This window comes from Stomoxys calcitrans, chromosome 5, assembly GCF_963082655.1.
Source record: "Stomoxys calcitrans chromosome 5, idStoCalc2.1, whole genome shotgun sequence".
NCBI lineage: Eukaryota > Metazoa > Arthropoda > Insecta > Diptera > Muscidae > Stomoxys > Stomoxys calcitrans.
Genome location: NC_081556.1, coordinates 38,463,553 through 38,487,375, shown reverse-complemented (window position 1 = coordinate 38,487,375; position 23,823 = coordinate 38,463,553). Strand labels below are relative to the sequence as shown.

Here is a 23,823-nt window from a genome sequence, read left to right as displayed (position 1 = left end):
GTCAAAATCGGGGGATATACATATATGATAGCTATATCTAAATCTGGGCCGATTTCTATGGAATTCATCAGTAATATCGAGAGCCCATCGATGGGTTTATCTCTCCTCCTTCTGGGTGTTACAAACAAATGCACTTAGTTATAATACCCTGTTCCACAGTAGTGGTGTGGGGTATAAATAGGGTGACCAAGAAAATGCGAACACATTTCGTGGAAGTGGTACTGAGTTCTATGAGAAAAATAGTAGCGACTTGTCGCTGCGCCAATACATATTTTTGCCAATGTAATTAAATGCTCACGAAATGGGCACCAATCAACTCTGCTTCAATGCTCTTGTCTTTGTTGTTTGGCTCTCGTTTTTTTTTGGCAAAGAAAAGAGTCCGTCGGCTTTCGCAATAATTGAATAGGGATTTTCGGTGCTAATGACGTCAGTCGAACTTGAAGAACAAAAAGAATGTTGTTGTTTTTTTTTTTTTGATTGTTTTTTGGTTTTTTTTGTTTTTTTGGTTTTCTTTTGTTTTTTTGGTTTTCTTTTGTTTTTTTGGTTTTCTTTTGTTTTTTTGGTTTTCTTTTGTTTTTTTGGTTTTCTTTTGTTTTTTTTTGTTTTTTGTTTTTGTTTTTTTTTGTTTTTTTTTGTTTTTTTTTTGTTTTTTTTTTTTGTTTTTTTTTTGTTTTTTTTTTTGTTTTTTTTTTTTGTTTTTTTTTTTGTTTTTTTTTTTGTTTTTTTTTTGTTTTTTTTTTTTTTTTGTTTTTTTTTTTTTTTTTTTGTTTTTTTTTTTTTTTGTTTTTTTTGTTTTTGTTTTTTTTTTTTTTGTTTTTTGTTTTTTTTTTTGTTTTTTTTTGTTTTTTTTTGTTTTTTTTTTATATCTTTTTTTTTTGTTTCATTTATTTTCTTTTTTGTGTCATTTAAGTTTTTGTTTTATTTATTTTCTTTTTTTTTTTGTTTATATTTAATATATTTTTTCTTTTTTTGTGTTTTTATAATTTTTTATGTATTTTCTTTTTGCCTTTTCTTTTATTTTCTTAAGATTTTTTTGTTATGTTATTTTTGTTTGTTTTTTTGAGTCTGCTGACTAACTATTACTACTACCTTATTTAGTGTACCCTTGCTTATGGTGATTATCTCTACCATCATTTTTATCAACGACAAAAAAAAAAATAAAAGAAAGCAAAAACATAAAAAAACAATTACCAGAAATGCGTTTAAAACGAACTCCATTTAGAGACAGACGTGGAAGTTTGCAAACTTCGATTTCCCACTGAACCAATGAATCGGTATTTGGATCTCCATGTACACACCATAAAACGAACCTTTAAAATAGAAATGTTTTGTGTAGGTTTTGTTGTTTAACTACAATGTTAGCATATTGTTTTTGTTTTTTTTTTCTTTCGATAATTCATTTAAACAGAAAAAGACTTTGATTCCAGTGTTTGCTAAAAATCTTTACCTTTCACGTTGTTCATAGTCACAGTTATTTTGATCGAGCACTTCTCTTATCTTTTGCATTATTTGATCGGGCATTAGGGGCGATGTGGTTTTCATCGACCAGGTGAATCGCAGAACTCTGGGCTTAGCGGATTCTTCGGTACTAGAGTTGCTGCTAAATTGTTTGAAAACAAATCAAAATAAACTTCGGTGAGGTTTGCAAATCGAAAATTTCGAATATATATTGCAAAGAAGAAAAAAAAATAAAATAACAACGAAATGTTATCAAATTAAAAATAATTTCAAAGTGATTTTTCATAGTCTAGTTAATAATTCTATTGTTTGTCTTTTACTTATTTAGTTTTTGTTTGAGCTGAGCTGTCATAAATATACAAAATGCCATAAAAAGTTGCCTAAAAAACGAGATTCACATAGTCATGTATTTTTATTATAGACTGTTTTTTTTATTGATTAATATTTTTACTATGCGATTTTACTATGTTATTTAGTTTAATTTGCTTTGTTAAGATGTAGGTGTGTGGGTGTGCAGATAGTAATGAAGGCGTTATTGTGGAAGAATTGGTGTTATATGATGTGAAAATTTTTACAATATTTAGTATTGCATTTTGAATTTACAAATTATTTTAGAACTAAAATCAAATATTATTTAAAATTTCTATATTTTGGCTAAAAGTGTATTTCAATAAAAATTTTGTCGACATTTTTTCATAATTTCAAAATTTTATTTCTATAGAAAATTGTATCAAAATTTTTTTCTACAGAAAATTTTGTTAAAATTTTTTTTTCTACAGAAAATTTTGTCAAAATTTTATTTCTATAGAAAATTTTGTTAACATTTTAATTCTATAGGAAATTTTGTTAAAATTTCATTTCTTTGGAAAATTTTGTCAAAATTTCATTTCTATAGGAAATTTTGTCAAAATTTCATTTCTATAGGAAATTTTGTCAAAATTTCATTTCTATAGGAAATTTTGTCAAAATTTCATTTCTATAGGAAATTTTGTCAAAATTTCATTTCTATAGGAAATTTTGTCAAAATTTCATTTCTATAGGAAATTTTGTCAAAATTTCATTTCTATAGGAAATTTTGTCAAAATTTCATTTCTATAGGAAATTTTGTCAAAATTTCATTTCTATAGGAAATTTTGTCAAAATTTAATTTCTTGATCGTCATGGCATTTTATGTCGATCTAGCCATATCCGTCCGTCTGTCTGTGAAAAGCACGCTAACTTTCGAAGGAGCACAGCTAGGCGCTTAAAATTAATGCACAAATACTTTTTATTAGTATAGGTCGGTTGGGATTGTGAATGGGCCAAATCGTTCGATGTTTTCACATAGCTGCCATATAAACCGATCTTGGATCTTGACTTCTTGAGCCTCTAGAGGGCGCAATTCTCTTCCGATTTTGCAGTGGTGTTTTGGTTTCACTTTCAACAACTGTGCTGAGTATGGTTTAAATCGGTTCATAGCCTGATATAGCTGCCATATAAACCGTTCTTGGGTTTATACTTTTTCAGCTTTTAGAGGGCGCAATTCTTATCCGATTTGACTATAATTTTACACGTGGTGTTTTGGTATCACTTCCAACAACTGTGCTGAGTATGGGTCAAATCGGTTCGTAACCTAGTATAACTGTCATATAAACCGATCTTGGATCTTGACTTTTTGAGCCGCTAAAGGGCGCAATTCTCATCCGATTTGCCTGAAATTTTGCATGAGATGATTTGTTATGACTTCCAGTAGTGCTTAGTAGTGCGTAAATCGGTACATAAACTTATATAGCTGCTATATAAACCGATCTGGGATCTTGACTTCTTGAGCCTCTAGAAGACGCAATACTCTCCAATTTGGCAGACATTTTGTACAAAGGCTTCTCCCATGAGCTTCAATATACGTGTTCAATATGGCCTGAATCGATCTATATCTTGATACAGCTCCCATATATACCGATCTCCCGATATTACTTCTTGAGCCCCAACAAGCCGCAATTACCCGAATGGACTGAAATATTACACAATGACTTCTACTATGATCTTCAACATTCAATTCATTTATGGTCCGAATCGGACTATAACTTGATATAGCTCCAATAGTATAACAGTTCTTATTCATTATTCTATGTTTGCCTAAAAAGGGGGTATATATGGTTCGGCCCGGCCGAACTTAACACACTCTTACTTGTTCAGTATTATACATTCAATACAAGTCAGGATAACCATTACCAAGTTGGACTGGATAGATTGTTATCGTTATCAAGCAATAACAGTCGATAACACGCGATTTGCACTGTATTGTATAAAAAGCAGGGCCATAATACTTCATTGGTGCAGTTTCTGGGTATTATTTATATCTTATCCAGTGCAAGTCATATGTTCTGAATAAAATTTCAGTGCAAAGTTGTCCTGGATAGTTATCGATATCATGCGATTACAGATAATAATAACAGGTTAATCGTGATTTGCACAATATTGTACTGAAATAAAACACAGCAAATACAACTTGGTATAAATTGCACCGATTGACGTTATCTAAATGTATCAAAAATTACTATAAAAAATAGTAAAGATAAATACAAAATTTTAAACAAAAAATTCCTCCGCATAAAATTTGAAAATAAATCCGCAATACTGGCAACACTGTCTTGTAGAGCTGGCAAGCTAACGACATTTGTTCCGTTTGGTGATTTCGATATTTTAACTATCGATATCAACAAATTTGTTAAATATTTAATATAATATGGATATCTTCAAAGAATACGCGTAAAAACACATAAATTCCAACCGGGCAGAGCTTGGAATACCCACTACATAACTGGATATGTGTATCGTACAAGAAGCCATATTACATTTTAGCAGACATCAATTGTGTATTCTAGATGCGTACAAACTCAAACAAACAGCATTTCTTCATTTTACAGTACTCGAAATATCGAGTGAAATTATAGAACAAACTCGTATCATTTTTGTTATTTTGTTTTTCTTAATTTTGCAGTACTCGACACATCGAGTGAAATTATAGAACAAACTCGTATCATTTTTGTTATTTTGTTTTAATTTTGAAGTCTTTCTATTAAAATACTAACCTTTGGCTTATGAATAATAGAATTGTTGGTCAATCCAATAATTTTTATAAAACATTTCAACAAAAAATTAAATTTTCTGATAGTATCGAAGTTTTAAAAACTATCTATATTGACACAAAAATTAAACTATCTAGTCACTTGCCGAAATTTAAAAGTGAAAAGCCCCCATAAACTTTCATAAAAGTACCGTTATTGCAGTATAAACTTGAAATGTTCATTAGCTGACACGAAAACGGAACATAAAATTTTGGTTTTGCTGAATTTTACTCTCCGTTTACTTTGGATTATATTTACGATAGCATAATGCCGCCTTTAGTTGACAGCCAGCTGAAAAATACTGTCAAAAATTAGAAAAAATTATGTCTGCTCTGCTCACTATTAAACTTGTAAAGGATGATTTTCTAAGGGCTATAGGAAAGTTAAAAAAAAATCCAGTACGGTGCAAATAATTTAGTGTTTGGAACTTGTTTCATGCAAATGTTGACCGTGACTGCGCCTTAAATGGTCCATCCAATTTTGTCATACTCTTTCCAAGGAACTTACCTACACATTCCAGGGATACTGGAGTCTGTGGGTATGCCTCTAGCGACATGTAAGCTAAGTTTTCCGAAGGACAACGAATGATAGATGGTCACAAAGAGGGGTCTGTGAGCATTCCAAAACTATGTGGCCTCATCTAGACTTAAAGAGGTCTTCTGCTTTGCTGTCATTGGCTAGAACAGACGTCTTAATCATTGTGTCTGTCATGACAGGTCACTGTCTAATCGGAAAACATGCTGACAGACTGAAGGTTGCCAGCAACGGCTTTTGCAGAAGCTGTAGGGACACCGAGGAAGAAGAGACTATACAACACCTGTGCGTGTATCCCGCAATAGCAGTTAGAAGGAGTTCCACTTTAGGTTCTCATTTCTTTGAGAACCTGTCTGAACCTAAAGCGATCCGGATGGTTCAACGGTGGGAACTAGAAGGCATCTTCCTTCTTCTGTTCCTGTGGTATCACAATGGACAAAAACGTCTAAGTGAGTCTGATGGCAGACTGTCACTTAAACCTAACCTAAACCATTTTAATCTACAAAGAACAAAATATGAGTTATCGGGAGATTAACAAATTTTCGGGAGTTCTTTAGAGGAATGATATTAAGCGTTATACAGGTGCATCTCAAATCTTTTATATACAGAGTAGCCGACAAGAATTGTTACCAATTTGAACCCCTTATCTAAATTTCAATATCCTTTCACTTTTGCTCGATATGACCACCTTTTGCCTTGACTATTGCTCCAAGTCGGTCTAATGTGGTAGTGCCCGCTCTCAAATGCCATAATTTTGAAGAAGTTCACAACATATTGACCGATGATGAAAGAAATTCGAGAGTAAAATACTAATATGGAACTTAAATTGCTTTAAGATCTTGGCGCACCAAGCCCATACATAATTTTCAACTTTTTAAGAAAAATTTCTTTTGAGATTCCTTTGCAGGATATTGTCCGGCTTTAGACCATTGTTTAATGCTTGCTTTCTATTCAAAGAATAGTATAACAAAAAACATTTAAAAGTTAGCAAAAGTGTGTTGTTGCTAGAGGCATTTGACTGGTTTCCCGTATCGCGATTTCATTTTCGACAAAGAAAAATCATCAGAAGGAGATGTCAAATGGATCATGGGTGCTTTACAGGGCTCTTTAAGTCAACTTGTTTCAAGAGCCCTGTACAAATTCAGATGTGTGCTTTACAACTTACTCTAGTTGGTATGGTTGTAAAGCACCCATGATGCATTTGACATCTTCTGATGATTTTTCTTGGTCGAAAATGAAATCGCTATACGGAAAACCAGTCAAATGCTTCTAGCAACAACACACTTTTGCTTAAATGTTTTTTTGCTATATTATTCTTTGAATAGAAAGCACTAAACAATGGTTTAAAGCCGGACAATATCCTGCAATGGAATCTCAATTAGATTTTAAGACCGAAAAATGAAAGCGCAAACAGACAAACATTTCTTAAAGGTTTAAAGGATTTTATTATTAATTGCTTGGGTAGTAAAAATTCCACATTGTAGTTAACTTAAAGAAACCGAAAAGCCTTTCAAGCAGGAGCGTTCTTTAACATTTGTAGTTTTTAAGTCAAGACGCTATAAAGGATTTTTGGAAAAGAGGGGATTGGGAGTAATTTATAAAGAAACATGAGATTAAGTAAGCGATAAAAGTTTTTCCGTAAGTATACAGTGACTTTAATTTGAAGACAAATTTCTGATTTTAAAGTCTTGTTTCTTTGGCTCAAAATCTTCAAAGTCCTTTTTAGTAATCTTTTTTTGGTGTAGATCTCTAAATTAACTGCCAGAACCACTAATATTTTGTCACTTGAATTATTCGCCAAAATAAACCAAAATCAACTGTTTTTATACCCTTCACCATAGGATGGGGTTATACTAATTTCACCATTCTGTTTGTAACACCTCGAAATATTCCTCTGAGACCCAATCAAGTATATATATTCTTGATCGTCATGACATTTTAAGTCGATCTAGCCATGTCCGTCCGTCTGTCTGTCGAAAGCACGCTAACTTTCGGAGGAGTAAAGCTAGCCGCTTGAAATTTTGCACGAATTCTTGTTATTAGTGTAGGTCGGTTGGGATTGTAAATGGACCATATCGGTCCATTATAGCTGTCATATAAACCAATCTTGGATCTTGACTTATCGAGTTACTAGGGGGCGCAATTCTCACCCGATTTGGCTGAAATTTAGCATAAAGTGTTTTGTTATCATTTCCAATAGCTGTGCTAAGTGTGTGGTTCAAATCGGTCCATAACCTAATATAGCTGTCATATAAACCGATCTTGAATCTTGATTTCTTGAGCCACTGGAGAGCGCAATTCTTATTCGATTTGGCTGAAATTTTGCAATTAGTGTTTTGTTTGACTTCCAATAACTTTGCTAAGTGTGTGGTTCAAATCGGCCCATAACCTGATATAGCTGTCATATAAACCGATCTTGAATCCTGACTTCTTGAGCCACTAGAAAGCTTAATTCTTATTCGATTTGGCTGAAATTTTGCAAAAAGTGTTTTGTTACGACTTCCAACAGTTATGCCAAATATGGTTTTAATTGGTTCATAACCTGATATAGAAACCGATCTGGGGTCTTGACTTCTGGAGCCTCTAGAGGTCGCAATTATTATCCGATTTGTACAACGACTTCTCTCATGACCTTCAACATACGTGTCAATTATGGTCTGAACCAGTCTATAGCCTGATACAGCTAGCGATCTTCCTATTTCACTTCTTTAGCCCCTAAACGGCTCAATTTTATTCGAATTGACTGAAATTTTACACAAGGACTTCTACTATGGTCGGCAACATTCAGTTTAATTATGGTTCGGACCATCGGACCATAAGTTGATTTTAGCTCCAATATCATAGCAATTTTTTTCTTTTATCATAAGTTTGCCTAAAAAGAGATACCGGGAAAAGAACTAGACAGATGCGATCCATGATGGAGGGTATACAAGATTCTGCCCGGCCACACATAGCACGCTTTTACTTGTTTCTTTATGAAATCAGCTGATGAGTTGGCGAAAGAATTGAGTGACAAAATGCTAGCGTTTCTGGTCGTAAATTTATGCCATAGTTAAGGCCAAAACAGAATGAGCTTGTTGGGCTTTGGTTTTGAGCGTAGCTTTGCAAAAATGCGACAAATCCCATAAAACAACGCGGAATATTTAAAGCGCTTCAATTTTGACGCTCGTAACAAGTTGCCAAACGTGAAGTAGTATTTTTGATTGTCATCATGGTTGAATTAACAAGGTTGGCTCACTTGCCCAGCTGATGGAATTGTCCAATTTCAGAGTTGTTTCCAAATCCCACTAGAACTTCAAATGCCAAGGCGGATTTAAATAGATGGTCTCACGCGAACAGCTGTAAACAGCCGGCCGGGTTTGACAGTATTAAGATGTCAGATTTTTGTTTGCATTCTCTTTTTTTATTTAGTTTCTCACATATACTCTGCTCGTATACACACACGCACACAAATTTGTTTGCGTGCGTGGGCAAGACACTGATCAGCTTGATGGCAAGATGGCGGATTTTACCATATGGTTTGTGGTTGTTGTACAAATGAGACCACCTTTAATTGTTTCACCATGGTCAAATGCTTGGTTTGGATTTTAAATTTTCACATTTTGTGCCTTTTTCACATTTTAATTGTTTTAATTTATTATTTACACGTTTTGAATCATAAATCTTTTGATCTTGTGGCTGCCACATATGATAATGCAAAAAAAAAACTAGAATATCAATTAGGAAGTGTCCAGAAATTGACAGGGGAAATTTGCGCCACCATCACTACAGGGTTGTATAGTTGATTTCGTTCTTGTTGGGCAAGTGAGCCAACCCTGCTAATTCAACCATGGTTGCCATAGTTAAAAATTGCCTAGCTTTTGCGAGTTGCCTTTTTAACAGTGGTTTGCAGAGATTCATTTTTCTACGTGCTCGTTCTGTTTAGGCCTTTATCTCTGGTGCGGACAAAGTTTGATAAAATGCAATAACAACCTTTTTATTTAAAAAGTACTTAACCTTTTTTTATTTCTTATTTTAATTGATCGTTTAATGTATTTATAATGTAACCCCGCATATCGATGATGAAATCTTATCAAAAACAACACATGTAGCTTATTTACATTTTTAGTATAGAAGAGTGTAGGTGTAAAAAAGAGAAGAATTTCTGGCGAGTGTTTAAGAGTTAAAGGTTTTAAATATACATTAAGAAGGATTTTCAGAAAAATAAATGCTGCTATGCTCCATAGAAAATAACCACAAGAAAGATGCTGTTTAAATTGTTTTGTATATATTTTCCATTTATTATTATCTCATACTATTATTATTATTATATTAGTTATGCTTTGTAAGTTAGGTATGTTTTTTTTTACTTAGCTTATATCAGTGTGATTTTTTTTACTTAAATTTTTAACAATCGCTCTTAACGCTTTTCTTTAGACCACCGCACCAAATGTGAGTTAGTTTTATCTAATGTTGGTTGTTGTTGTTTACTTTTTGACAGATGCAAAATTTTTATGACTTCTTCCCCTCCCTGCCTGCCTGCCAGCAGTGTGGCCAATTATTTTTTAGACATCATTGTCATCATTATGATCGTTGTTGTGAGAGAAAGTTAAGTCTGTTTGTTTTTTGTTTTAGTTTTTTTTTCTTTTGTTATGATCTAGAAAAACTTTGGGTTTTGGCGGCGGCATGGGCTAACCTTAAAATGAGTAATTTTTTCATATTTTTTATAAACTTTCTTTTTCTTAACACTTCAAGGTAGTCCTCAGGACTACTATGAATTAAAGTGTGAGTGAGTTAGTGTGTGGAATAAACAAAAGTGAAAAACACAATGGAGCTACCAAAAAAAATACATTTTAATGCACTATGTATGTTGTGTGTTTATGTATATATATATAATATATTAACAATTTAGTTTTTATATATGTATGTATATATTTTTTTTTTACTTTAAATCAAACATTTCTCTTTTTATATGCTACACATTTTTTTCTTTGCGTTTACTAATTAACTTTCTTTATTTTTTTCATATGCTTGCTTAAATGTGGCTTTTTCCTTTTTTGTTTTGTTTCTTTAACAATATTTTTTATTTTTTTTTTTTTGGGAATTTGTGGTGTTAGGAGTAAAATTTAATTATTTTCGTGTTTTCTTTTTGTTGCCATTTTTTTTTTGCTTGAATAAATTATAAACTAATTTAAAAAAAAAATAGGTTTAAAGGAAGATACATTTGTTTTTAAAGTAGTTCATCTAATAATTACTGCTATTATTAAATAATAAAAATAAAATATGTGTGTAATATGTACGTTTAAATGTAGCTGAATATGTAGAGCTATGTGTATGGGTGGCCTACATACACTCAGGCTCCAAGGAATAAGGGTAGATAAAATTGGAAAATAAATTAAATGATAAAGGACCGTTTTTTATTTAAATCTTACACAAAAAATATCACAATTATATTTTTTTTTATCAAAAACAAAATTTGAATTTGGAAAAAATAATTTTAAATTAGAAAAAAAAGTTTTAAAAAAATTTAGTTTATGAATCTATGGACAAAGCTCTCGACAAACGCGAGGGCAATTTTAGCAAATCATTCTTGCAAACAAACCAAACTCACTCACAAATGTAGAGACACGGAAGTTGTATAACGCAAACTGCTACTCATAACGAGAAAAAATATCCCAGTAAAAGTGGACTGTGGTGAGTGGTGATGGTCAAGAGATTGTTCAAATATCTAGGGATACGAATACCACAAGCCACAACAAAGTCTACTAATGGCAAACATAGATGAGCCTCTCCCGAGCAGACACAAACTGTTTATGGAGCGAAATAGGGTCAAGACAATGCAGGCAGTATGCCGAGAGAAATCCCTGCTCTCGGTAAAGAGGACGGCGGCTTTTCAATCCCATGGCAGCCGGTTGTATGTACCGGATTGACCCGATTGACTGCCGCCTCAGTGTACCACACACTGCTACTACAACAACAACAGGACGGTGGTTTTTAGGGTCATACTACAGTACAGTAGCGGAGTCCACAGCCCTTGTAATAACTGGAATGGCCGATAGACCCACATGCCATGGAGCGAGCGAAGGCTCTACACAGCGTGTTGCATCCCCACTATATACAAGCCATACGAGGAGAGTATCGAGAGATGCCAACAATGGTGAACCAATAACAGCCGGAGGAGGTGGGCGCTTATCCCAGATGTACGGATATGGAGACAGGCCGTAGAAATATCTACATAGAATTGATAAATACAGATATCGAACACTCAGAGCCTCTTGATGTTCTGGGCATGAAGATAAAATTTAATGTCCGTTGGTCAAAACATGTATTCGAAGTGTCGAACATAAAATTCAAGTGCTGGGGCTGTCTTAAGAGTTGTAAGAAATATTTCAATCCATCTGATCTTAATATCTATACTACGTACATTAGGCCGAAAATGGAATATAACTCGGATATATGAGCCGAAACTTCGAAATCGCCCCTGGGGCTTGCAATTTGCGATGCAGAAGACCGAGTTGCTAGTTAAACGAGAAACAATATCCCAGTGAAAGTGGATATACCCATAGACGACATGATGGCGATGGTCAAGAGATCGCACAAATATCTAGGGATACGAATGAATGCAAAACTGATCTAAGCATAGCAAATACCACAAAGTCTACTAATAGCAAACATAGATGAGCCTCTCCAGAGCACATACTAACTGTTAGTGGGTTAAGACAAGGCAGGCAGCATGCTAAGAGAAATCCATGCTCTCGTTACAGAGGACGGCGGCTCTTATAGTACAGTAGCGGAGTTCGCAGCCCGTGTAATAATTGGAATGGTTCCGATAGACTCACATGCTATGGAGCGAGCGAAGCTCTACACAGCGAGTTGCTCCCCCAGGGAGGAGAGTGTGAGATTAAAACGCACTACCCACGAGCCATACGAGGAGAGACTTTCGAGAAATGTCAACAAAGGTGGACGCTTATCCCAAATGTAAGGATATGGAGACAGGCTGTGGATATATCTACATAGAATTGGTATATGCAGATATCGAGCAATCAGAGCCTCTTGATGTTCTGGGCATGTATTCGAAGTATCGAAGATAACATTCAAGTGCTTAGGCTTTCTCAAGAGGTGTTAGAAATATTTCAATCCCCCTGAACATGTATTCGAAGTGTCGAAGTTAACATTCAAGTGCTTAGGCTTTCTTAAGAGATGTTAGAAATAAGTCATCCCTCTGATCTTAATATCTATACTACGTACATCAGAGCGTACAATAACCGGAACTTCGAAATCGTCTCGTGGGTTGAGCTGGCAAACTATCTATAATCGCAGCATTCGATATTTTCGATAGTTTTAATAATAAATATCGATAGTATCGTTAATTTCCCATCACCTATATTTCAAACAAAAATGAGAAGTAGACATCAGGAGATCGTTTTAAAAAGAAGCAATACTAATGCACATACCAATTAAACCCAAGGTAAATAAAGTCAGTTGGAAATCATGAGAAAAATCATTGAACAAAATGTTGGTCTATTCGGATGAAAATTGCGCACTCTATAGGCGCAATGTATCTTCAGTGTCGGATTGCTTATTTTTGTTTAGTTTTGGAAAATAAGTGAGTTGTATGAGCAAAATAGTAGCGACATTTTGTTGTGTCATTATACATTTCGCTTTAATCAATTGGGCACTCATCAGGTCTTCTTTAATGCTGTTGGCTTTGTTATGTGAAAAAATGTTCGGCTACGGTTTTCCCCTCCTAGTGCTGGCGACATTTGTGAGGTACTTGCCATGTTAAAATTTCTCCCCAAACAGATGTCGCACTGCGGCACGCTTTTCGGACTCGGTTATAAAAAGGAGGCCCCTTATCTTTGAGCTTTAACTTAACTTAAACGAGTTTGCTCACCTGTAAGAGGTTGTCGAGGATTGCGACCTTTACATGCATGTGTGGCAACATTAACAAAAAACCCGTTATAAGACAAGTGGCCATTTTGTGTGGCAGTCGATCTGACTCAACCGCGTTCGGGGAGTTGCAGCCACCTTAATTCCCATTGGACTAAGATTGATACGAACGTTCTCGATGTGTTCCCAATTGTAAACTAATGCTTCGATATTTTTTTGCACCATAATGGATTTATTATTATATAATAATGCTATAGTTTGATATATTTGTATTTTATAAAAGTGGGGCTGTTTGATCAAACAAATCTATATATATATATATATATATATATATATATATATATATATATATATATATATATATATATATATATATAGATATATATATATATATATATATATATATATATATATATATATATATATATATATATATATATATATATATATATATATATATATATATTTATTTATTTATTTATTTCTTTATTTATATATATATACCATGTGTCACCCTGTAACACAAAGCAATCCGAAGATTTCGTGTTGTATGAAGCCAAAGCTAGCAGAGAAAAGACACAACAAATATTGTTGAGCGGCACTTGTTTGTTCTTGAACTAGTTTTTTTATTTTTGCATGAGAATTGTTTTTATCGGTAAAGTGCGTGCTGGCCGTTCAAAAATTCCAGACTCACTTCCTTTTTTGTCTTTACCCAAGCCATTACAAAGCATGCACATTATTTCAACGCTCAAAATTTTGAACGGTTGCAGTGTGTGCGCGTATACACTGCTCTTTAAATCCGGATTTAATGGCTCGATCATCTGTTTTCCCTTTATGAAATCAGCTGACTAGAGCCCTAAATCAGGATTTAATGAGCAGAGTAAACGAGGTTTGATCGATCGGCAAAAACACTTCAAATACCTCAACGATTGCTGGTATAAGGTGTCTGCATGCCATTTGTTCCAAATTTATCGTGTGCGCTTATTTTTGTGATGACTTGCTGCTGCTCCATGAACTCAATGCATTTTTTAACTGTACTGAAATTTTCGTTAGAGCTGCGTACCGGGCTTTCATGTGAAAAATATATGTGTGTTTATGACTTTGCATAAAATCGGATTTCCAGTTATCGATTACACTTCTTAAGGCCCATGGTTGCCATATTGGCTGACGGTATGGTAAACAAGTTGTTTTTAAGCTCTAGTTTTTTTGAGATTCCATTGCAGGATATTGTCCGATTTACGACCATTGTTTAATGCTTTCTATTCAATGAATAGTATAGCAAAAAAAAAAAAAAAAACATTTAAAAAGTCAGCAAACAGTGTGTTGTTGCTAGAAGCATTTGACTGGATTCCTTTATCGCGATTTCATTTTCGACCAAGACAAATCATCGGTAGGAGATATCAAATTTTTTGATAAAAATCCATTGTGCCTTCGTCATTGTTTTTAGAGAAGATGGTGTTATTTAAATTTGCAAAATCAAGCTCGACATAATTTTTGTTTAAAATCTTTATTGATGTAAGACAGTTTTGGGTACGTGTTTTATATATCTGCCATTTTATTCACATGAACCCGAGTGTAAATATTAATGGATCATGTTATGGGTGTTTAAATATATGTATATATATATATGTCTGCATGTGCATTCTTGCCATTTTGTTAATGCGAACAAAAATCACAAATTATTTAATAACAATTTATAGGTTAGAGGGTATAAAACGATATATTTTACTATTTGAAAAGTTAGAAAAATATAAAACAAAACATAAACATAGCCTGATGAATGGAAGCTAACAAAGTAGTTATGGAATTTTTAATACTTTAACCAATTGTAACAATATAGATGTGTCTGTTTGAGTTAGTATTTTTTTAAAAGCATACTTTCTGTAGGGGCGGAGTTGGGTTTAAAGTTTTGTATTTTTTTTTTGTTTGTTTTAGTCAGAGCAAACATTACAAAAACGCAATCATAAATTCTCGATTTTTTCTCTTAGTTTTTCGTTTTTCTTTCTATAAATAAAACAATGCATTAAAATTTATATTTTGTTACGTTTTCTTTTTTTTCTGTTATTCTCTTTTTTCGACTTTAACCTAATACCAAAAAAATATGTATAATAATAATAGTAGTTATAATAGTTGTAGTAATAATAATTAAATTAAATTTCTACATGCTTATAATTTAATATATATTAATTAATAACTGTTTAGAAATAAAATGGTCACACTGTTTTTCAGTAATTATTTAATTTAAAATAATTGCTACACTTACAAAAACAATGTCACTTAGAAATGTTCAGAGAAAATACACGAGTGCGCAGTATACAAAGTGACAGAAAGTTACATTAAAGTTTTCGTGTGTGTGTGTGTGTGTGTGTGGGTGGGTGTATGTGTGTGTTGTTGATTTTTGTGGGAAACGGGTTGGGGTTGATCGGGGAAAGTTTAAGAAGTGGAGTGTTTTAGTTTTGCTTTTCTAATTTTTCACAGGCGTTCTTCAAAGGTTTAATTACAATTCCGTACTTTTTCTATTTATTTCATTACTTTTTGTTCTTTTTCTCATTTTTGTATCTGCATCATTAGAGCAAATTGTGATAGGTATAAGTGATAATAGTAAGATTAAATCCAATTGAGTTTTTGTTTTATATTTTGTACACATTACTTATACATATATTTTGTATATATATATAAAAAAAGAAAACTATAAGCGGTCTTAAAAAAAAAACAAGAAATTAATTGTGTAAAAAACAATAATGGATTTTTTCTTGCATTTTAGTCAGTAATAGTAGTAGTAGCAATAGTATATTTTTACATTTCCTTTTTTAAACTATTTTTTCTCCTTTTTAAAAATATAAATGATTTTGTTTTTCGAATACAACGTTGTAAGCTGCTTGTTTTGTGTTTTGTCTCTCTGTCTCTCTCTCTCTCTCTGAATCACTTTCTGATTTTTCACAATGTATCTCTCGCCCTCACCATAGATCACTTTCTCTCTCTCTCTCTCTGTTTCACACATTATGTTTGTTTAATTCAATCAGTTCATTCAGTTAACAATTACAATTTTTTTATAGCATTAGTATTTATTTACTGGTTTGGCCTAAAATTAAAGAAAAAAGTAATTATAAAAACAAATTATTCACATTGTAAGAGAAATAATATTTTTATATGTGAGAGTTTTTTTATATGGGATTTTTCTCAATACAAAAAAAAACGAGTAGAAAGAAATAAAAAGAAAAAATATAGATTACACTTCGATCAAAGCATAAAAAAAGAGTAGGTGGAGAGAAATGAACAATAGAAGAGAGTAATTATTGTTGTTGGTCTGGTGTTGGTAGGTGGTAGAAATAAGTAAAAGTTTCTTGTCTTAGAAAAAAGGGTGTTTACAAGATTTATTCTTTTCATTGAGAAGAGAGAAAAAAACCAAATTCAATGTTAAAGTATAGTTCAAGTAAAAGATAAATTAAACACACACACCAAGAAAACAATGACAGTCAGCAAGAAACGAAAGATATTAAAAAAAAAAAATAATAACAAATACACACCAATTTCTTTTAGATAAATCATGAAATAGCATTTCGGTAGCAACAGTGCTGGAGTATCTGTTTTTTTTATAAGCTTTCCCCGCTCTTTAAATACTAAGGTGGTGAAACATTTTGGGTTTTCCTAAGCCTATATAATGTGTAGCTAGATTTTCAAAAAGGAAAATAAAAAACTTACGCTACTGCCTGAAAACTTCTTGATATTGTTGGTCTATGGAGCAATATGATTTTTCCTTTCGCAAAAAGGAAAGTCTATAACCTTTATTGAAAGGTTATAGACTGTTAAATTAAATGGATTTCTGTTAGTTGATCTAATCTCCTGCTGTCTTTAAATTAATATTCGACTCAAACAGACGAAAATGTTTAAATTTCCCAATTTGCAGTACTCGCCACCCTACGTTAGAAGGGCAACCCACTTCGTTACTTCATTTGTATGTTAGGTTAAAGTGGCAGTCTGTAATCAGAATTCTTAGGCTACGCAGTAGCGACCGAGCTCACTAGCAACTGAGCAATATATTCTTTAATATATGGGCCCTATATACAGGATACCAAGGGGTCAAAGTTGGGTTGCAATCTAAAACCTACCCACAAGTTCATACTGGTAAAATTTGAAAATTTACCCATTGACATTCCATTAAGGAGAAGGGAAAAACTGCTCACATATCAATAAGTGCAGTTTTATTTAAATTTTAGCTAATTATATGAGCCTCCTTTTATTGCCAAGTCTAAACGGCTTGCCGCTTAGCAATAACACTTGTTAGCGAAGTTTTAACGTGGTTGGATACCTTCGGAGGCTATCGTAGCGCAGAGGTTAGCATGTCTGCCTATGACGCTGAACGCCAGGGTTCGAATCCTGGCGAGATCATCAAAAAAAATTTTCAGCGGTGTCTTCCCCCTGCTGCCAACGTTTGTGAGGTACTATGCCATGTTAAACTTCTCTCCAAAGAGGTGTAGCACTGCGGCACGCCGTTCGGACTCGGCTATAAAAAGGAAGCCCCTATCATTGAGTTTAAACTTGAATCGGACTGCACTCATTAATAGGTGAGAAGTTTGTCCCTGTTCCTTAGTGGAATGACCATAGGCATAATTTGCAATTTGGATACCTTACAAATGTCACCTGCATTTGTAAGAGGATAATTACCGCTGAACATTTTTTCCTAAAGTTCACGCCAGGATCCGAATCCAGGCATTCGGCGTCGTAGGCGGACATGCTAACCTCTGCGCCACCCAGTTCACACTGGTATATCTGTCAAACTAGAAATGACACCCATATTGCATTTGTTTTATTGGCAGCTCATTATATTGTTTACAAGCATCCAAAAGCATTTGCTTCTGGGTTTACTTCAATAGATAGTTGTTCGTGATGGAATTCAAGCGTAATAGTGTGATTGGGTTATATTCAGTTAGAAAATTATAACCGGAACTCAAATACCTCAAAGTGAATAAAATATTTTTGTATCACACCAAAATCGTTAAAATGATGCTGGTAGAATTGGCAAACGCCATGGTGTTGGTCAAAAAAAATCTTCAACAACACCGGAAATGGTTTGGCGAGTTAGAATTCGAATTCAGCTAAATCCACGCCTTAGTGGGAATTAAATGGCTAAAAATCTGAAAATATCGTGCGAAAAGATGCAACATATATTGAAAAAATGAGCTCAAGGTAAAGCCTTACAAGTTTCAAAGGGCACACAACCTTACACCAAAACAAAAAAGTTTTGACTCGAAGGACGAAGGAGTTGCTGCGATTGCTTGAATGTGGTGAACATAGTCTTCTCTGGCGAGAAAAATTTCCCATTTAAGCTATTTTTTAGCTCCCAAAATTATGGTATCTACTTAACTGAGCTTACATATGAGAATAGGAGCTCACTCAAGTGATGGTAAGGGCAACTATGACCTCCGAAGGCCAGCCTCCATCCAAGTCAATTCGACTAAATTTCGGAAAAATGTGGAAGCGGCTATGGAGCAGCCTAAGACATCCAAACATTTCGGTTGTAGATCATGAAAGTACCAACAAGACTCCGCACCGTCACATAATGCACGTGTTAACCTAGTATGGCTTAAAAACGTATTTCGGACTTCACTCTGTCCATAGAGTGGCTGTTCAATTCGGCAGAAGCCAATCCCTTGGGCTTTTCTTTTGGAGCTATTTTAGAGAGCAACGCTTTTTTTTGAACGACTCAGAGCAATAATTAAGACTAAAGGTGGTCATATCAAGCAAAGTGAATGAATTCTAGAATTTAGGTACTTCTACTCATGTTTATCATTAGAATCAATAAAATGTATTTGTGTCAGCTACCCTGTTATTAACAAATTATTTGTTATAAAAACAGAGGGATATATCTTTTCCAGGATATTTTCCTTTGCAGAAAGATCTCAGCATTCAGGTTAATGTGTCCTTCTTTCATACGGCTTTATATACATATGCAGGACGGCCTAAAAATCACCCTTCATTTTGTTTTTGTTGAAAGCTATAAGCCAACTGATAATTTCTTGTATTTTGGAAAGTTTTTGGCATTGAAATTCTCAATTTTTTGGGCAAATTTGCCCATGAACATTACCTTTAGAAAAAGGACCAAACTTCTTACGTATCAATGAGTAAGGGGTCTCCTCCTTTTTATAGCCGAAAGCCATGCTGCAGTTCGACACCTCTTTGGAAGAAGTTTTAAAGTACTTCACAAATGTTGCCAGCATTAGGAGGGGAAAACCACCGCTAAAAAAATTTTTTCCATGTTCCCGCCAGGATTTGAACCCAGGGTTACAGCGTCGTAGGCGCACATGCGCATAAACCTCTGCGCTACGTTGTCCTAGAGCCACTGGAAGCCCATTTATTGGAAAATCATCCAAAACTTTTGCACAACGCTTTTTTCGACAACCCCACCACAATATCTAAGAAGATTCGCCGAAATGTGTTCAGATTTAGATATAGCTCGTATATATATGTTTGTCCGATTTGGAGTAATTTGCAACAATTTGGTCATTTGTCAACCGATTGTCACTAAACTTGGTACATGTAACTCTCTTATAACTGTTGACATTTTTGTTAACCTTTCAGTGGTTACTTGGTGACAAATTTTACACCCTCAACCCGTTTTTGTTTAACAACTCCCTTCTTTCTTAATTTTGCGATCCAGTTCTCTGTGTATCTTCTCATTTTATTGTCTTGATTGAACCAATATGTTTTCATCGCTGTAAGTGCAAGAGGATTTATACAAGAATTTACCACTAGTCGACGCTTGTGGCATTTTTTCTTTGAAAAATTTTTACCACCACCTCGCCATTAACGTAAACCTTAAGAAAAAAGAAAATATCCTACGTCACATTTCAAAGATTAAAATCGGGGTGGGTTTGTATGGGAGCTATATCAGGTTATGGGCCGATTTAGATCATAATTGCAATGAATGTTAGAAGTCTTACCACAAGTCATCGTTCAAAATTTCAAATCGGATAATAATAGAGTCCTCTAGAAGCCGAAGAAGTCAACTCGGGGGATCTGTTTATATGGGAGCTATATCAAGTTATAAATCGATCTGGGTCATACTTAGCATGGATGTTGCCAGCAATGACGCATGCAGCCAAAACCGAACAATAAATTATGGGCCGATTTGGACTATAATTCGGACATAAGTTTTTCAATCTAAGTATAGAGACTTTAAAAAATGCAATGTTTGATATTAATTATATTCTAAGGGTGATTTTTTAGCTATTATATTTTTGGCAACACTGGTCTATAATTTAACCACCCTCTTACAAATCTTACCTTAAGACTATTTATTGTGGGGCTATGTTAAAGCCCATGTCTATACAGACAAGCCCGCTTCAATTGATGCATTGGAAGAAAAAATTGGCCCAGGCACGATCAACATTTGCATGAAATAATCTTCAGACATTAAATTATATGGACCGTACTGCCGATTCAAATAGATTTCATTTTTCTAAACGTAAGCTTTTTTTGAAAAACTTTCCCGTTGCTCCTAAAAATCACCCTTCATTTTGTTTTTGTTGAACTTTTGTTTGATTCTTTCAAAATCGGTTCAGATAATTATTTAGCTTCCATATTGCTATTACATATACATCGCCCCATTTTGCAATTATAGAGTGGTAGTCATAAGAGTTCAGTATATATAGGTGCTTCATAAGCTCATAAACGTGGGTCTAACTCTCGCATCCGTTATCGAGCGAGTTTTTGTTCAAAGACTAATTCCGTTCCGTAAGAACAAATGGGATCATGGCTTACGGTCGTAATTTGTCAAAAAGTTATCGATTTTGGGGGGAAAAAATCGATCTACCGAACATATTTTGCCATCTCAAAGGTAAACAAAGCAAATGGTGGTCGTTAAAAAAAGTTATTAATACCAAAAAAATAAATAAAACACGTTTAAAACAATATGCAATTGACTTTATTAACAATATATTACTGTTTTTATACAAGAAATTGTTACTTTATATAGAAGGGGCTAAAAAATATGTGGCTTACGTCGCCTCTAACGATGCTTCACAGGTAGAACAGGAACAGCCAAAGTACATTTGGAAAAAGTCAGAACCTTTTCCTTGAAAAAATATGCTGCTGCCTTAAATTTGGTGGTTAAATAATACAACTTTTGATTTGGTCATGTTTGTAGATAATTTGCTTTGCCGAATTTGGCTTGAGCACAAAGTTTTGTCCAATTTAAGAGACCAAAAATGTGAGTATATTATAATTATTGTTTTGTTTTATGAAATAAACACCTCGATGTCCTATTCTTAGCCTAGTTTCTTGAAAATACAAGAACATTTGTCATTTACTATAGGTAAATTGCTGCTGGCAAAAACTCGCATATTTCTATTCGAAGTTTCGAATAGAATTAATCGATAACGGATGCCATAATCCAAAAAAAGCGAAACTCGATCGTAAAAAGTAGATTGCGGATGCGAGAATTAGGCCCCTGATTTGGGACATACTTGTTGCGAGTATAAATTTCCATATATCTGTTATTTTGTGAAGTTAAAACTAGAGACAAATACATATGAATAGAAAGTTTTGTGTTACAACAAATGTTTTTCGTGAATGACCATTACCATGTAATAGATTAACGCAGAAATTGTAATCGATTAATACGATATATCGTATAAGATCACTATTGTTGTAATAAGAGGGCGATACCATTCTCTACCATAGTACGGGGGTATACTAATTTCGTCACTCCGTTTGTAACACATCTAAATATTGATCTGAGATCCAACAAAATATATATATTCTTGACCGCCTTGACATTCCAAGTCAACTAAGCCATGCCCATACGTCTGTCGAAAGCACGATAACTTTCGAAGGAATAAATCAAGGCGCTTGAAATTTTGCACGAATACTTCCAATTAGTGTGGGCCGGTTCGATTTATAAATGGGCTATATCGTCAATTTTTCGATTAAAACAATACATCGTATAAGATCCCTATCTGTTTGTAACACATCGAAATATTGATCTCAGACCCTACAAAATATATATTCTTGATCGTCTAGACATTCCAAGTCGATTAAGCCTAGTCCGTTTGTCTGTCAAATTCAAAGGAATAAAGCTAGGCGCTTGAAACTGCACGAATATTTCCAATTGGTGTGTGTCGGTTGGAATCCTAAATGGGCTATATTGTTCCAGAAATGCGCTCCATGGTGGAGGATAAATAAAATTTGGCCCCGCCGAACTTAGCTTTTACTTTTAGTTGTTTTCTCTTGCTGTAATGCCCATGTAAGTACTCACGATAGCCATTTTACGTGGAACGTTTTACTAAAGGAATCCAAATTCTCAAGTTGTTTCCTGAATTCCCTGCCTTTTCCGAGGGTTAATCGGCTTTATAGGATCTAATAAAATTGTTTCAACGTTTTATTGTAGTATACCACTATGACGAAATCAATCTCCTTCCACTCATGCCATCACTTGGCGAGTCTTATGAAAATTAGGTGCGGCAAAAGATGCGACGTTGAAGCATTTCCTGTGTCATTGGCCGGCTTTCGCGGCTAACAGATATCGGTACTTAGGTGGGTACACAATGGATAATCATAGGTACGTTGTGTGGATAACTATTAAGGTGGAGTTACATACTATGCGCACCCATTAAAAATGCAACATTGCAACATTGGAGTTCCTGACCTAAAGGGTGATTTTTTTGAGGTTAGGATTTTCATGCATTAGTATTTGACAGATCACGTGGGATTTCAGACATGGTGTCAAAGAGATAGATGCTCAGTATGCTTTGACATTTCATCATGAATAAACTTACTAACGAGCAACGCTTGCAAATCATTGAATTTTATTACCAAAATCAGTGTTCGGTTCGAAATGTGTTCATTCACCGTAACGTTGCGTCCAACAGCATCTTTGAAAAAATACGGTCCAATGATTCCACCAGCGTACAAACCACACCAAACAGTGCATTTTTCGGGATGCATGGGCAGTTCTTGAACGGCTTCTGGTTGCTCTTCACTCTAAATGCGGCAATTTTGCTTATTTACGTAGCCATTCAACCAGAAATGAGCCTCATCGCTGAACAAAATTTGTCAAAATTTGAACACATTTCGAACCGAACACTGATTTTGGTAATAAAATTCAATGATTTGCAAGCGTTGCTCGTTAGTAAGTCTATTCATGATGAAATGTCAAAGCATACTGAGCATCTTTCTCTTTGACACCATGTCTGAAATCCCACGTGATCTGTCAAATACTAATGCATGAAAATCCTAACCTCAAAAAAATCACCCTATAGATTTTCTTTTTTCGAGGTCACTTAAGAGCGTACAACAAACCGATTGCCTAAGATGTATGACCATAGTGGCCTGGGTGGATTAATACTCGCAGAGGGTGCGAGTTATTTTGCCAATGCCAATTATTTTTGGCATTTTCAATCGGCACATTTTAACATTTAAATGCCTAAACAGAATGAGCGCTTTGAGGAGCGTCGCGTTGAATAATGCAACTCTGCAAACAAATGTTAAAAAAGCAACTGGACCAAAAACACTACTTCACGTGTGGCAACACAGAATGACGCTCGTTTTCAAACGTCAAAGTTTAGAATACTTAACTTTTTCCCGTTACTTTCTTTTGAAAAATTTATGTGCAGAGTTGCATTTTTGCAACGCAACGCTCAAAACCAAAGCTCAACGTGCTCATTCTGTTTTGGCCTTAAGTGTTCAGAGGTGCCTTTCCACTTTTTGTTTTGAGCAAGGGACGTAACTTTCAATTAGTGAAATCAATTTCGTCATTCTGTTTGTAACATCTCGAAATATGCGTATGAGACCCCATAAAGGGTATATATTCTTGATCGTCATGCCATTTTAAGTCGATCTAGCCATGTCCGTCCGT

The 23,823-nt window shown here is 34.2% G+C and overlaps 1 protein-coding gene across 14 annotated transcripts in view; it reads right to left on the bottom strand.

The window, feature by feature from the left end:
• Nucleotides 1-23,823, bottom strand: part of LOC106082394 (serine/threonine-protein kinase MARK2) — a 110,647-nt gene that overhangs the window by 7,434 nt on the left and 79,390 nt on the right. For 9 of the 14 annotated variants that reach the window (XM_013244871.2, XM_013244874.2, XM_013244875.2 and 6 more), the window contains 2 exons: nt 1,448-1,600; nt 1,192-1,310 (listed from right to left, as the gene is read on the bottom strand). In XM_013244871.2, coding sequence (XP_013100325.1) covers nt 1,192-1,310; nt 1,448-1,600 — 272 coding nt within the window. Of the gene's footprint in view, nt 1-1,191; nt 1,311-1,447; nt 1,601-13,470; nt 16,051-23,823 lie in introns of those variants that run through there. The other 5 variants (XM_059368610.1, XM_059368612.1, XM_059368609.1 and 2 more) reach the window with 2 other exon arrangements.